At 39.4% G+C, this 15,638-nt stretch overlaps 8 protein-coding genes across 8 annotated transcripts; 3 read left to right on the top strand and 5 right to left on the bottom strand.

Moving 5' to 3' along the window:
- Window positions 1-244: 244 nt before the first annotated feature.
- Window positions 245-2,552, bottom strand: Cbr-cnx-1 (the record flags this gene model as incomplete). Its single annotated transcript, XM_045244234.1, has 6 exons — window positions 245-855; window positions 882-1,047; window positions 1,093-1,440; window positions 1,496-1,841; window positions 1,884-1,954; window positions 2,205-2,552. 6 exons carry the CDS (start codon window positions 2,550-2,552, stop codon window positions 245-247), a joined length of 1,890 nt encoding a protein of 629 aa, XP_045094169.1.
- A 1,896-nt stretch (window positions 2,553-4,448) lies between these two features.
- Window positions 4,449-6,991, top strand: Cbr-panl-3 (the record flags this gene model as incomplete). The annotated part of the gene is made up of 10 exons (XM_002641612.2): window positions 4,449-4,572; window positions 4,726-4,775; window positions 4,825-5,184; window positions 5,237-5,546; window positions 5,594-5,716; window positions 5,759-5,854; window positions 5,903-6,290; window positions 6,339-6,530; window positions 6,588-6,812; window positions 6,931-6,991. The coding sequence occupies 10 exons, from the start codon at window positions 4,449-4,451 to the stop codon at window positions 6,989-6,991; spliced, it is 1,929 nt and encodes a 642-aa protein (XP_002641658.2).
- Window positions 6,992-7,693: 702 nt separating this feature from the next.
- Window positions 7,694-8,588, top strand: Cbr-arl-5 (the record flags this gene model as incomplete). Its single annotated transcript, XM_002641611.1, has 5 exons — window positions 7,694-7,742; window positions 7,789-7,849; window positions 8,067-8,227; window positions 8,280-8,350; window positions 8,397-8,588. The coding sequence occupies 5 exons, from the start codon at window positions 7,694-7,696 to the stop codon at window positions 8,586-8,588; spliced, it is 534 nt and encodes a 177-aa protein (XP_002641657.1).
- A 166-nt stretch (window positions 8,589-8,754) lies between these two features.
- On the bottom strand, window positions 8,755-9,337 carry Cbr-lin-52 (the record flags this gene model as incomplete). The annotated part of the gene is made up of 3 exons (XM_002641610.1): window positions 8,755-8,957; window positions 9,003-9,176; window positions 9,226-9,337. 3 exons carry the CDS (start codon window positions 9,335-9,337, stop codon window positions 8,755-8,757), a joined length of 489 nt encoding a protein of 162 aa, XP_002641656.1.
- Window positions 9,338-9,762: 425 nt separating this feature from the next.
- CBG09983 lies at window positions 9,763-10,080 on the bottom strand (the record flags this gene model as incomplete). The annotated part of the gene is made up of 2 exons (XM_002641609.2): window positions 9,763-9,900; window positions 10,027-10,080. 2 exons carry the CDS (start codon window positions 10,078-10,080, stop codon window positions 9,763-9,765), a joined length of 192 nt encoding a protein of 63 aa, XP_002641655.2.
- Window positions 10,081-11,022: 942 nt separating this feature from the next.
- CBG09982 lies at window positions 11,023-11,481 on the bottom strand (the record flags this gene model as incomplete). Its single annotated transcript, XM_002641608.1, has 3 exons — window positions 11,023-11,061; window positions 11,243-11,395; window positions 11,440-11,481. 3 exons carry the CDS (start codon window positions 11,479-11,481, stop codon window positions 11,023-11,025), a joined length of 234 nt encoding a protein of 77 aa, XP_002641654.1.
- A 2,030-nt stretch (window positions 11,482-13,511) lies between these two features.
- On the top strand, window positions 13,512-15,289 carry CBG09981 (the record flags this gene model as incomplete). The annotated part of the gene is made up of 9 exons (XM_045244233.1): window positions 13,512-13,594; window positions 13,639-13,696; window positions 13,740-13,816; window positions 13,862-13,961; window positions 14,009-14,115; window positions 14,160-14,348; window positions 14,394-14,541; window positions 14,589-14,828; window positions 14,870-15,289. 9 exons carry the CDS (start codon window positions 13,512-13,514, stop codon window positions 15,287-15,289), a joined length of 1,422 nt encoding a protein of 473 aa, XP_045094168.1.
- On the bottom strand, window positions 14,750-15,033 carry CBG09916 (the record flags this gene model as incomplete). Its single annotated transcript, XM_002641607.1, has 2 exons — window positions 14,750-14,826; window positions 14,883-15,033. Coding segments are annotated over 2 exons (228 nt in total), but the record flags the coding sequence as incomplete, so codon positions are not given.
- Window positions 15,290-15,638: the final 349 nt, after the last annotated feature.

The following is a 15,638-nucleotide window of genomic DNA, read 5'->3' as shown; positions in this document are numbered from 1 at the left end:
TTCAAGTAAAGTTTAGCACAAAAGATAATATTAGATTCATTTGCTGAATTGGAAACAATTGTTGAAGAAGTGGCAAAACAAAAAGATCCTTCTAGTGATTTTGAAAAAAAAAAGAAATGGTATAATGGGAATAAACTCATCGGAAAAACCGGTCGAGGAGAGGCTCACAACTGCAAGTAGATTATAGTAAATAGTAGGGGAATATGCTTAGAAATGGTTGGGTGCTGGGGAAACATTCTGGAAATCAATCTCCTCTGCGAGCGGTACGGCGTTTGGCTCCACCAGTCACTCTTGGACTTTTCTTTGCAACCTCTTCCGTTGGTTGGACTGGTTCGTTTTCGTGAACAACGTGGTCATTATCTTCCTCTTCGGCTGCACTGCTGGATTCTGAGGAAGCAGTCTTCGAGCTAGAAGGTTGTTGTTCCACTTCATCCTGCTCATCCTCGTCAATTGGTGGCTGATTTTGAGTGCCTGATGGTCCTGGCTGGTTGTCTTCTTCGTCCTCAGCGATGATTTCCTCCTCTTGGTCGTCCACCAAATTTGGAACTCTGTCGTCATCCGGCGAATAAGTATCGCTCTTTTTAGCGAAGTTTGGTGCCGGCTTCGAACCTTTACCGAAACAGAAAACGCCGATTGCGATGAGTGGGAGCAGAATACAAAGAATGTAGACGGCCCACAACCATGGTTTCTCATTAGTAGCATCAACTATTTGCTGGAAAATTCCATTGGAACTTCCTGTAGCAGCGGCAAGACGATATTCTTCTTGTTGTTTGATATAGAAGGTTTGCTTGGCGATCTCAGAGGCGTCCTGCTCCGATGACGTAATGAGAATGTTGTCTATAAATAAAACTTGATCTAAACCACCAATTTCAGTAACATACCGAAAAGAATATTTTCGCTCATTGTCCATAACTCAATACCGACTGCGCTGATTGGTGCAAGACCGTCGAACGGCTTAGGTTCGAAATAGTTTGGATTATCGATAAGCCTTGGCGACCATTTACCCTTGTAGGCGGGATTCGCGATCTTTGGGCGGACCCATTTTCCCTGAATTTTTCAAATTGAAATACTACAAGTAGCACATCAACATACCCTGTACTTTGGATTTTTAATGGTCGGTGGCTTCCAGGTTCCACATCCACTCAAACCTTTACAAGCGGGATTATCAATAAGTGGGGCTTCCCAGGATCCGTCCATATCCTCGTCCCAATCTTGTGGTTTCTGTGCTTCTGGATCAGGAATCAGTTCGTTTTCCTCTTCATTCCAATCATATGGTTTAGTGGCCGACTCGTCGACGACATTCTGTGGCTCATTTTCATCCCAATCATCCGGTTTGGAAGCAGTTTCGTCTTCAATTTGCTCTCGCTCATCCCAATCTTCTGGTTTCAAATCAGTCTCGTCGAAAATCTCTTTAGGTGGAGTCAAACTTGGAGAAATATCCTACAAAAATTCACTAGCTCGCTCTAGTCTCAAAGTGAAACTTGAAACAACTCACGCTGAGCATGTTGCCGTAATAAAGACTCTTTCCATCAACACTGACGGAATATTCACCGGTCGGCTTAACGACAAGCGTGAAAAGATGAGTATTATGATCATCCCAATAAGCTGTTCCAATGGAAGCAGGCTGCTTGGCATGATACTCCGAAACAGTTCCGTTGACCGGATTTTTATAACGGAAGATAAGATGAACTTGTCCGCTTGCTCCACACTTATCCGGGCCGAACATGATGGTGTAAGGTGTTTTGTCTTGGAAGCTGGCAAGATCTTTCTCGGCGCCTTCACTCAAAAGCTTAAGGTAACCACCTCCACACTCTTGCCCTTCTTCGAATTTCACATCATATCTGAATATGGATTTTTTTTGAATCTTTGGTTTTTGTTCTTACTGTGCAATGAATTTGTTCGAACCGAAGACAAATGGTGTTTCCAGTTTGGCAGCAATAGCATGATGACGGGCCTGAAAAAGTGAAATAAATTCAACAAACTGGTAATAAACTTATTTTTTTAGGTTGTTTTTTTAAATGCATGTCCCAAGTTTTAAATCCAATCCGTTTATAGGAATACGGAGTGGGTGAAGAAAATGGTAAATTTTATTGGCATTGTATCAAAAGAGGAACAACGAAAATTTTGTTGAAACTCTTTATAAAGCTTACAATGCCACTCAATAAGAGATCCTATGAAACGGTTTGAAGCTAAATTGAACTCACTTTTGTTTTCACAATCAACCCGTAGTCTCCTTCAATTGATACTTTTGTCGGTGCTCCGATACTCCATTCACCATTATACTTGGCGATTTCTGAATCCACATCATCTTTTTTGGCTAGACTCTTAATCCATGTTTGACCGATTTTGGAACCAACTGGGAAGTAATCGAAAAAGTTTGGTTTGGAGGTATCAGCAAGTTTCGGGGCGACGAAGTTAGACGGAACGAATTCGTCTTTCTCAACGCCACTTTCTGATGCTTCGTCTTCATCCTCAAAAACGTCGTCGTTGGCATTAACAGATATCACCAGTAAGAATGTGAGAAACACGAACGACCATTTTCGGTTTAACATGATTACCTAAAAATATTTAGTTAGAATGAGATCCAGAGTTAACAAAGGAAGAGTATCGATTACATAATGGAAACATGTTCAAAATTCTTTACAATAAAAACTAATGATATTCAATGTTGAAAGCAATGAGTATTGTGCCTGCAGTCGATACGAAACTAGATTGGCTGACGAACGCTCCAGCGGTGCGATGCAGAATTTGCGAGAGCGCCGCTGTTTGCGCCTCTTCAAAATGGACACTCTCTCACGATGTCTCTCGAGGCGCCTCGATCACAACTATAGAGCGGGTGAGAGCAGAAGAATATTCAACGTCGCATTAGAGTACAACGCGACGCCGCCAGGCCATTTTAGTGCCAACGGCAACGATGAACAAGAACAGACGTCGTAACTCAAATTAAAGGGTTGGTGCGCGGGTAGGGGTTGATGGAAACGAGGAGGAAATTCGTTGCAGCTGCACCATAAGGAGGTGAACAATAATGGGATATATTAAATGAATTCGAATGAGAAGCTTTCAAATGTTCAATAAGCTTTTAATAAGCGCGTTGTTGACAACAACGAGTTGCTATTGGATACATGTAGAGACCAGCAAACAGAAAATGAACCAGAGTTATCATAAAAATCACGGAGTCTGCAGAGAAAGGAAAGATCGTTCTTGAAATTTCCCGGGACCCAAAAACATTTTTTGAAAAAAAAGCGCGCAATGCTCAGCCACCACTACGCAAAAATGCAGAGGATTACTGTAGCCCACCCACTCCGCAATTTTTCAAGATTTTTGGTTTGTTTCCTGTCTTTCTCAACAACACATTCTGTTATTCGATTTTCCTCATTACCTTGTTTTCAAAGTGATACTTCTAGCTAGTAAGCAACTTTACGACAAAAAAGTAGCGAATATTCATATTCTACTGGTTTATGCGATGATTGCACATAAGCGAGATCATTTAAAATATTTCCAGACCTCTAAAATTTAATTTCCATCAGAATTGCAACAAACAAGCTTCCGTGCTAAATATTTTGATGTTCTAGCTCGTATATTGGCAATTTGGTATTGTTTACTATTTCGTGCCAATCATTTTTTCTAGTTCCGCTGACTTTTTCTGCTTCGTTGCGGATAGACTCTATTTATGAAGTTTTAGCATTGTTCATGTTGTCTGACTAGTGAGACTAATTACAACTTCTTGAATTTAAAAAAAATCAGTGGTAAAAGACAACAGGGTAATGAGAGAGACCATAGCAGTTGTTCATCTATCTGAACATGTGATTGGTCGTTATGGAATGATAGTTTAGGTTAAAATTCGATAAGATTTTACCGACGAAATCGCTTTCTTAAACTTTGTTCGCTTCTCGTGCTGATCAGTCTACCTATCTTAAGAACTAAATCTCTTCGTAAGAGACAGTTATTTTCTCATAATTTTTAAAACCAAGATCTAAAGTATATTCAGAAGCATCTGTTGCGTTCGTTTGCTGGATTCTGAATTCCGATTCCTCTATTATTGATAAAACACAATCAAGAGACTGATGTGAAGCGAATGTTTATGAAGATCTAGGTCCTCAGTCCTCTTCACTTTGCCACCCTTTTTCGTTATTCTTCTTACTTAAGTCGCCATCATTCACGTGTTCTGGCGCTGAGTGCGCTTGTGCGTGATGGTGTTTGCACAATTTCAACCGTTCGAATGGTTCGAAAAAGCTCATCCAATCAAAGATTTGAGCTCCCACATAGAAACAAAAGTTATCTTAATCTTTCCTTGAAGCTAGGGCACAAGAACCTGCTGGTTCGAGAAAATCGGCTTCTGATCAACGCCTGACGGTGTTAAATAAAATCTTATCCAATATCCGTTCACTAATGCATTATTTTCTTTTCCCACTTAGTTTTCTCGGTTATCAGTTTTATTTGCAGAACTAATGCAGTCAAACGAGGGGTACCAATTCGACGGTGGTCCCAATCAAGGGCCGGGGCAAGGACAAGGCCAAGGACTCCCTGCTGGCTCACGTCTCAACCAGTACTTGGCAAACAATAGCAGACAAGGTAAAGTTCTGCAGATTTAGAAGGCGTTGAATTCGACATATATGTGTCTATATCAAGAAAAAGGAATTTTCAAAGATTACTAGACTTTTCGTTCCTTCGTGGATGTCTCCATAACTTCTATAACCTTTGAACATACCATCTAACGATATTCAGCATTGCTTACAGGACCGTCGTTTGGACCGGGGACCCCAATCAATGTTAACGTAAGTTTCTCACTGTATCAGTATCCAATAGTTTCGAGAAAATATTCAGGCACCCATATTTATTCCTAAACATCAGCAACCACAACCACCTCCACCACCGCCACCTGCTGTGAATCAGTTTGCCCAGCTAGCAATTCATGATGTTCCTGTTCAAATGATACCGTTCAACCAAATCAACGCGGGACCACAACATTATGGACCACCTCCACATATGAGTCATAGACCATCAATGCAACATCATCACCCGCAACCGATGGCACCTCCACCTCCTCACGTGCAAGTACCCTATGATCGGTATCATCAGGAGAGTCGAGGCGGAACGACTTATTTCTACAATGAACCATCAGACCAACCACTGGACGCAGAGCATTACCACGAAGTTGATGGTAATGAAGGAGGTATTGTCGTGGTACGTTGATTATTCGAAATTATCTTCGTAGAATTAAAAAAAAAAACTTCAGAACACATCCGGCGTTTTTTGCTACAATGCGCCGCTTCCGTTGGCCCACATGACACGGTTTCGAGGGAAACCGAACTCCACCCAACAAACGCAGTTCATTTCTCCTGAGCTACGAATGGAACTGCTCAATCGACAACTTGCTTTTGACACCAAAGTCGATCCGAACCTTTATCCAGAAATTCCTCAAAATGTGGAGCATTTCACCAATCTAGTGCCGTTGGAGAATACTGGAATGCAAAACCAATCACATTCCACTTACAAAGCGATATCCTGTCGTGATGGGAATTTCTATTGCCTGCGACGAATTCATGGTGCTGCAGTTTTCAATTCTTACATTTGAAAAATTCGTAGTTTTTAGGCAATCGAATTCAGCAGCCAGGCAAGCAAACTCACCTAGTCGAGCAGTGGAAAAAGCTGGTGCACGGAAACATTGTCCCCCTTCGAGAAGTTTTGCTCAACTGTCGTGCATTCGAAGATTATTGTAAGATTCCAGTAAAACACATTTCACTGTTTCTGTTTTCAGCATTAATTTTTGCCTATGACTATTATCCGTTGGCTGAAACGTTAATGACAAAACATTTCGATCCAAAAAACGTTACGAATTTCTACGATCCGGCCAGTAAGCATTCTGTTGAAGTTTCCCACCAGTTAAATTAATATATTTTAGATAACTTCCGCATAACATCTCCAATGGGTGTTCCTGTTAGTCTTGGTCCATCTGGAGCCAACGAAACAATGATTTGGAGTTATATTATACAAATCGCCGCTGCACTTCGAGCAATTCATGCAAGTGGTCTTGCTTGCCGAACGCTTGATCTCAATAAGATCATCTGTTATGGAAATAAGATAATGCTGTCGTTCTGTGGAATTGCAGACGTCCTCGATCCAGATTCAACACCTATCCAACAACAACAGAATGAAGATTTAAACATGTTCGGGAACATTATCGTGTCTCTCGCAACCGGGCGTGCTAACGCTTGGAGGAAAGACTTGTATCCACAGTCCAAAAAACTGATCGACGAAAACTTTTCTATCGATTTAAGAAATGTGATAGGGTAAGGCCGTTATTAGAAAGTGTGTTTTTAATTAATTGTGTTGTTCAGGTTCCTGCATAACAATGGCTCTCGAAAAACTATCAATGAGATCATGCCGATGATTGGCGGTCGATTTTTCACCGTAATGGAGAACATGCAAGCAAAGACTGATGTACTGGAAGGCGAACTGAGTCGAGAGATGGAAAACGGCCGACTGCTTCGTCTTCTCGCAAAAATGAATACAGTACTGGAGAGAGTCGAGTAAGTCGGATAAATCTTATCTTGATTATAATACACAAATTGGTTTCGTTACTCCAGAAACGGTACTGAAGAAGGATGGTCAGAAACTGGTGACCGATTCATGTTGAAGTTGTTCCGAGACTATGTATTCCATCAAGTTACGGATCAAGGAAGAGCATGGCTCGACATGGCTCACATTGTGCAGTGCCTCAACAAACTCGATTGTGGAACACTGGAAAAAATTGAGATGGTCGCTCGAGGCGGCGATACTCAGATCATCATAGATTATGCCACTTTAAAAAAGTGAGTTATTTTGAAGGGAATTTTCAATCAGAAACAACTCCACATTTTTTATTTCGTTTCGATATTCATCTGCATCTTTAGGATGTTATCTTCCTTTTAACCTCATTTCTCTCTTCAGGTGTCTCGAGAAGTCATATCGTGAACTAATGGGCAACACTATGATGATCGTTCATCGTTAGTCTTTCAACTTCAAAAGAATATATTCAAAGCAGGCACTTCTATCATCGATACTGCTAACAATATATATCGTTCACGAACCTTCTTTTTTTTTGCATAATTTAGCACTCTTTACTCGATTATTACCTGTTTAGTGTTCTATCATAACCACTTTCTCCTTCTTTTTATTTTTTTTTCTTATGAGACCAATAGAGCAATACGGCAAGTTTTCTCTTCCCGAACAGTATCACATCACCTATTTATCTCCTATTTGAATTAGTCGACTGACTAACTTTTTTTCTCTTTTCCAGCCCCGTTCACTTTTGAATCTATTCCCTTTCTTAATCCCATCCCGGCAGATTTTATGTAATTAGTAACGAGTTATACCATTATATTTATCTTCCCAACCCCCCCCCCCCCCCCTCCTTCTCATTGGGGAATTTTGCGATGATAGGACTTGAGCTGTTTGTTCCAGGTTGTTTTCTATAATCATCCGTTGGCTCTATCTTATGTTATGTTCTTCTCTTTTTTTTCTTGTGTTGTGATTTCTGAAAATCCTGTTGTAAAAAGAAATTCTGAGAAAAAAAAACGTTTCCAAAAAAAAGAATAAAGATTCAAAATCCTGTAAAATTCCTATGAAATTTCTTATTAGGGAACACTTGTGATAGTCGACAATGGTATTTTACAAAGCAAAACTCAGCAGCACAATGAGTTCTCTTTTCAGGATGGGTCTAATTATGGCAAAATTATTTCAAAGCTGGTGGGCAGGGAAAAGTAGGTGATTTTTTGTATAAACTGTAATGGAATCACCATGTTTCAGAGTACAAAATTATTGTTGTGGGTCTCGATAATGCTGGCAAAACTACTATACTCTACAATTAGTATGTTTTCTAATTTTTGTTATAATTCGGAAGGAATATCCCATACACGAGTATCACTAACTATCTCATATCAAAATTGAGCTCAATTGTTCAGAACATCATTGATAATTTTTAGGAAATTTCTCCCGCTATTCACAGTAGTTTACTGAATTGACCAATTAGATATGAGATAGAGCGCGGTATACAAAAATGTGAATCGCAAATACCAGCTTCTCAGCGTGACAAAGGATCAAATAGAAACGAAACCAACGATAGGGAGCAACGTTGAAGAGGTGTCGTATAAGAATCTTGACTTTGTGATTTGGGATATTGGAGGACAGGAAAGCCTTCGAAAATCATGGAGCACATATTACGTTCAGACAGACGTCGTTATTGTAGGTGAGTATTTAGATATTCTGGTTGATCCATTTAAGATATCTCATCATTTCAGTAATCGACAGCTCAGATACAACAAGGTTGCCTCTGATGAAAGAACAACTGCATAACATGCTCCAGCATGAAGTGAGGACATATATTCTAATTATTGGTAACATACTCAAGCTTTCAGGATTTGGCACGATCTCATGTATTGGTTCTTGCGAATAAACAGGATCTTCCAGGATCGTTGAACCCTGCCGATGTTTCACTACAGCTCGGTCTTCAGACATTGCGTGGTAGAAAGTGGCAAATAAACGGATGTTGCGCTTTGAAAGGAGAAGGGTTACCCGAAGCTCTTGAATGGATCGCCAACAACCTCTGAATATACATATTACAATAACTAAGACCTCATTTCGCCTTCTGAGTTGCCTATATTCTCAATATGAGATATTGTGATATTTTTGAATTTACCATTTTTCTTGTAACATTCATGTCAAAATGAAAATTATATAAGTTATGAATCATACGTGAGATCATGATACATGTTTTTAATGATTATCAGTAGGAATTGGAGAAGATTTCTGTGGTGGCGTTTGCTGCTGAAAGTGGTCTGTCGGTGTGTTTGACTTCAAAACATCGAGAAGTTTTCCACGTCGGCATTGACGTGCTTCATCTAATCCGAGTGTGTAGACTGAGTTCTGAATGTTTCGAATGAGTTTCGCGATGTCATCTGGTGGACAATGACTCATGGCTGAAAGCATAGAATAAGAAGGATCGAGAAATAGTAGTATCTTACTGTTAACTGTAACGACGTCTTCTGTGAGGAATGGAATCGTTTTGTATGGAGATTTGTAGCCTTCTGGAAGAGTGTTGCTCTGGAATGCTTCTTCGAAGTTCAATGACTTTGTTGGTACGGGTTCCTCGTCTTCGGCCATCGTCTCAAGACATTCAAGCATTTTTTTCTGTTGCTCTGAAAAATTAATGCAGTTATTTTTTATAAAAATAACTGCATTAATTACCTAGAAATTTTTCTTTATTCAAATCTGTACTTTTCTCATCATTAATCATCTGTTGCATAAACATTTCATCATCACCAAACTCGTATCCGATATATCCAATAGGACGAGACATTTGTCTGAAACGTAACTTTGGATATGGTATTCATCTGTTTTGCTGAGCAATAACATCAGTTTTCAAGTATCAATTTTTCGAAAATTACGATATTCGGTGTGATCAGTGGTACAGTGTCTTCTTTTAAAAGTTTATTCAAAGTGAAAAAGCGTTGATGTGGAAAAGGCATTACTCAGTAGTGAACATAGCCAGGGTTCTTTTTACAATAACATTACAAAAATTGGTCGCTAGATAGGCTAGCCTGGCATTTACAATTTTACAAAAAACGGGTAAAAAAAGAAATTAAAAACACGGGTAGCGGGGTGTGGAACGGTTCGAAGGGCAGTCGGCATTGAGTTTGGATTCGATAGGAAGTTGAATTCTGAAATGGTTCAGGTTAACGGTACGTAAACACTCGCGCGCACTAAGTGCACAGTCTGGGTCACTCACCACTTCTCTTTTCTTTTGGCCTCTCCATTGCTGGCAGTCTGAACGACCTTGCGAGTGTCGCCTCCTGGTTGCGAGGAATGCTTGTGCTCCACTCTTTCGGCCTTGGTACGCTTTCCAGATCCGGCACTGAGATCCTGAAAGAAAAATCTTGGCTAAAGCAAGTTTGGCATCCAAAAGTTCAGAGTTTTGACCGGAGGTGGCATAGCACCCTGATCTATTGCTCAATTTTGGAAGCTTTGAATTTTCCGAAATCAACATACCGGTCCTCCGTCTTGCTCGAAAGCGGTAGCCATAGCTTCAGCGTTCGACGACATCTTATCAAGTGATAGTCTGAAAACAGTTGAATAATAAGGTTGTGCGTAAAAATGCTTGAAGAAAGTTTGAAGAAGAGAAAGAAGAACGATATTTTATCAACAGGAAAACGATTGGCGATTGACAGCTATTTGATCGAGATGTGGGAAGCAAGACGAAAAAAGGTTTAAAGACAGCAGCGTCACTGAAATTTCCGAATGACAAATACAACTGCTGTATGAAGGTTGTTTACGATGGAAGCCCTCTCCCGCCAGCGGCCAAATAAAGATCGAACTTCGTTTCGATTTTTGCTATTGCTGGAACGATTTTCTCGAAGTTTCACAAAAAACTGCTGAAGAATAACAAGCGCTAGCATGAGAAATCCAAATCCGGGATCCTCCAAAACTCAAAAAAAGTTAAACTAGTCGCATTCAAGTCCGGCATAAAACTAGCACAAAGCTTTCATGTAACGACGAATCGGCATATTGCCTACCGTCTCTCCTACTCGTATTTATACATTTTGTGCTGGCGCTAATCACACGTGACGGTGAGAGGAGCAGAGACCGGCAAAGAGAGCGTATGAAATGAAGAGACACAGAGCAGCACACTCGAAGGCTGTCTCTTACTTTCCTCTCTTGCCTTGTTTTTGATAGATAGATTGACGATATGGCATTGAAAGCAGAAAAAGAAAAAAAAACGATGAAACAAACAAGTGAGAACAGAATGAATCGATCGGAACTGCAGACCGTAAACAGATACCAATAGAAAAAAATCTCGAAAAGGAATCGTTCATTTTTGAAGAGGGAATGAGGGCGATAAAAATGTTATTAAGGCCTTAAAATGAGAAATTCGGCAAGTGATACAATTTTTGATCAGGGACCTGTGACAATGGGTCGAATTGCAGGAAAATGAGAAGTTAACAAGGATTTAAATAGATTTCGGAGAAGAGAAGACCGTTAGTCCGTTCAGGCGGAGTATGCTGGCGGGGCAGTTCCATGATTGCTCTGAAAAATACGCTATTAACTTCATAGGATGTTTCTAGGGACAAAGGTGACAGAGGATGTTTGGAGTGATGATTAAAATATCATAAAGTTACCCAATCCGCCATTTTTAAGGGTATCTGTTGCTCTGAAACGTTCTAATGATACCCTACAGAATTCACTTTTGTAATGGTAAAAAACTCACCGTTTGAACATATATGTTCTGAACGACACTCTTCTCCTTGCAGAGGATGATGTACCACGCGTGAATGATTCCCGGAATGATTCCAAGGCAGGTGAGGAGAATGTTGATGCACAGATCACAATTGCATCCTACATCGAGAAGAACCGCAATTGGCTGAAAAATCTTGTTCATGGAACCTATGTTTTTTTCCTGTTTACCGGGAGGAACAAAGCGAGAATTGCGAGAAGAACCTGGCACATCTTCGGTTGGAAGGAGTTTGAGCTGAAAACTAATAATATTGCAATCGGAAAATATCAATAGAGGTGAGCAAGGCAAGGGAAACGACGAGTAGAGATGAGCAAGGGAAATTGAACTGTCATCTTGAACAATATTTATATAATTGTTCCTTCGAGCATTGTCGGTATACCATACTACAGATAAGAAACGTGCGCTTCGGAAACGACAAGACGATACATTTTAAGAAAGTATTGCGTAATCGACAAATGAGGCAGAATGGAGAGACAACACCGAGCGGAGTTGTTTGCACGTCTGCTTCTCTTCATCACGCGCTATACATTCATAAATCAAGCCATGAGAATTTTCGAGAGCGAGAAAAGGGTGGAACGGAAATCTTTTTGAATACATAAGAAGAGGGGCATTGAAGAACTATCAGATATTTCGAATTAATCTAAGAATACACTGAAAATCAATTAAAAAATCGAATTTCGCGCGCTTTTATCGGCAGTTGGTCTAGAAAACTCTCACCTGGCCGCTAGGCCACCAGATACAACTTTGACTTTTCGATGCCGTTTTTCTCAATGAAGGAATTTTTTTTGAATTTTTCTTTCTTTTTATGGGAATCTACATGGATTTCTGCACAAAATGAAGCAATAAAATTTTTCACCGCACACCACCTTTAAGAAAATCATGCGACAAGAAACTTATTCGCATAAACTGCGAGCAATGAACACAGATTTCGAAGATATTTGCATCTGATATATGAGCATGAAGACAACGTCCAATAAAATAGAATTGATGATAAAAAACAGTTTCGACCGAAACCATGATTTAGCGGCAAAATTCAAAGCGCAGCTTGAAAAACTCAGCACTTTCAATTTAGGAAACAGCGGCGAAGCGGTGGCGAAACAGTGGCGAAACTCTGGCGGAATTAAGTTGTCACACTGTTTCCTAAGTTTTGGAGGTGCCCTCGAGCGCACTTGCATTTCGACTTTATTCCATTGAAAAAAAAACACAAAATCAAGTAGAATGACTAAAAAAAGATTTATTGAAATTTTAATGAAAGTTCAATTATTTAGCAGCCTGTTGATCGGACTACAGCTCTTTGCGGCATAATTCTGTTCGAACTTTCCATCTCCCACAATCAATCATTTGTCTTCTTCCTAAATAGGGTTAATATCACCTACATCTTCATTTGATAGGGCGATATATGCAAGCAATATATGCGCACTTCCAAATCTTCAGACAAAGTATGGCATTAAAGTGACTTGTAAAATCTCGACGTTTTTAAGGAAGACTCACTATATTTAGGGACATTTTGCTGGAAAAAGATCATATGAGTTACCAAATTACCGGTGTTGTTTAGCTACTTACACTTAGAAAAATTCTGAAGTATATAGAATATTCCATAAATTTTTTGACCAGACAAGTTTCTTTCTCGGTAAAACCAAATTTTCGGATCCATATAAGTTTGAAATTTGCTCACTTCATTCAGAATCTTGGCATAAAATTACTCCAAACAATTATTTTAGTCCTGCCATTCCCCGGTTATGAGTTCGATTTCTAAATAGTTATAATATAAATGGTAATTTCTTCTTACCTTTTTCGCATTCTTCTTTAAAAATCTCTAAAACATAGTCCTCAAATTTATAAGCGAAATTAGCAAATATAAAACATATGAAAAATATTCAAAAAAAAACATAAGTTTTCAAAGGTAGGGTGTTTTTTCATTCACCCCTGTTTCCTGAAAAATTTCTATTCGCCACTGTTCTCTGAAAAACTCTTTATCCACCACGGTTTCACCACTTTTCTTGGTCTCGCCACGATGATTAACTCTCGGAACAGTGGTTCACCCCCGTTTTCTGAAAAAGCCCTTTTTCGCCGCTGTGTCCTAAATTGAAAGTGCTGAGAAGTAAACAAATTCGTGTCTAAAGTTCACTTTCAGTCAATGCGGAGCGGGGAATTGCGGACTTGCACACCGTATCACTTCAAGAAAATGAAAGTCTTCGATAAATAAGTTTCGCAATTTTCAATTATTTCTAAATAGTTGATAATGTCTGATATTGAAATATTAGAAGATGTTGAGCCTACTCCAGCGAAACACAAGCTTCAAAATACAAGGTTACAAAGAAAAAGGTAAACTACTGTTCTTTTTCTACGCTAATAATGAAATATTTCAGAAAGAGAACATCGTCAGGACTTATTGAAAAATGTGGAACCATGAAAACCGAGTTTGAGGTCGAAAATCTGAGAAAAATCTATCTCAGTGTATTAGTTTCAGGAATTCGTAATCGATCGCACAATCACTCAACAGAGGAAACTTGTTCTTAAAGATGTGGAAAATAGCGCAGGGACTGAGTAAGTTGATAAGTTCTGTGAACTTTTTAAATTTCCTTTTTCAAGAAGCGTGAGCAATTGGAGGATAGCACTGGAGAACTCACTTCTTGGCACAACTCAGAATCCAGTTGCTTTCAAAACACCAGCAACCATCCGATTCCAAAAAGTATTAAAACAATATCCTCCTTCAATATGATGACACATTTTTTACAGAAATGTTTCAATTGTGATGGTGAACACGTTTTACAAGATTGCCCGAGTCCAAGAGACTTTCGAAGAATTTCAATGAAAAAGAGAGAGTCTGCAGATATGAACACACCGTATGACTCAAACTTTGATATTTAAAGAATTCTGAAAATTTCAGACGCCGCAAGTTCATAGTATCAAATAGTGTCGGTCTTTCGAAGCACAAAGCTAACAGCTTTAAACCAGGAGAGATGAGTGAAACACTTAGAACAGCTCTTGGTCTTGACATCAATGAGATTCCGGTACACGTGTATCGCATGCGTCGTCTTGGATTAATAGATGGCTACCCACCCGGGTGGTTGAGAAAGTGTGTTTTTTTAGTAATAATATATAATTCATGACTAATTTCTAGAGCTGTCAAAAAGACGGACGTCTTAAAGTTCTACACAGCCGATAACACGGACAACAGCAAAGACACATCGGCTGCTTCTCCTGAACTGGACATGTCTAAAATCGCATGGTATCCCGGGTTCAATGAAGTTGACTCAAACCTTGTAGATGTAAATATTTGCAAAATTAATAAAAAATTTTAATCAAAAATTTTCAGCATGAGTCGTTCAAAGTTCCACCAACTGACGTTTTCCACTCCGTCTTCCAAGAAAAACTGACAGAAATGTTCAAAAAGCAACGGAAAGCGATGAAGCGCAGCAAAAGCAAAAATGAGAAACGGCAGTCTTCTAGGCATACAAAGTTCACTGAAAATGATGAAGAAGATGATGTTGTCATAGTAGAAAATGGAGAAGGAGAAACTGACTCGACAAAGCTAAAGTTTAAAACACCAGGAGAGGTGAGAAAACTTTAAAAATGTGTTTCATGCTAAAGTTTCAGGATGGTGTCGTTGTGATGTTAAAGGGGAGTGATCGCGTTGGGGATATCGATTCTGAGCCGTTACCAAAGAAAGACGTAGAAGTAGGAGAATCCTTATTCTCAACAATCGGGATCCCTGTTTTCGAAAAGCTAACCACTTTGGCTCCTCTAGAAGCGTTTGCTGTCGGAATTCAACCATTTGCAAGTGGTACAGAAGACGTTGAAAGCAAAGGAATATTTCACAAACTTATGAAAAAGCTGAATGACGCTCGCACTCAAAACCTGAAACCGGAGTCACAAAGCAATGAGAAATATGAGAAATTGTCTGGAAGTGGTTCTGCAAATGATGAAAAGCTATCACCGATTAAACCGAAGAAAAATAAGTCCAAGAAAAAGAAGAAGAGGAGAAAAACAGAAGATCCGGATCTCGAGATCCTTTAAATTATCAGCCATTGAACCTTGTTTTATGTTGTAACTGTCATTATTTAGTTTTCCTACTTTTCATTGTTGTTCTTATTGTTCAAAATGTCTTTGATTTCTATAATGTTTTTTGTCACCTTGACATGATAAATTCATACAAGTCTTCATTGATTTCTCATATCTATACGGTTCGAATCACAAGATGATCTTTCTCTCATTATTAATTGTTGTTCTCCAACCGCTCTCTCTCTTCTTTCTTCATGACGGTTTGGTCGTGAACCTATTCATCCCCAAAGATTATATCAGCTAACAATTCGACACTCCACCGATTCCGAGGAAGGGGTTGCTCCGAGGAACCGATTCCGAGGAA

The sequence above is a fragment of the Caenorhabditis briggsae genome, assembly GCF_000004555.2.
Source record: "Caenorhabditis briggsae complete genome, chrIII, whole genome shotgun sequence".
NCBI classification, from domain to species: domain Eukaryota; kingdom Metazoa; phylum Nematoda; class Chromadorea; order Rhabditida; family Rhabditidae; genus Caenorhabditis; species Caenorhabditis briggsae.
Note: the sequence above shows the minus strand (reverse complement) of the source record. Positions and strands in the feature narration are given on the sequence as shown.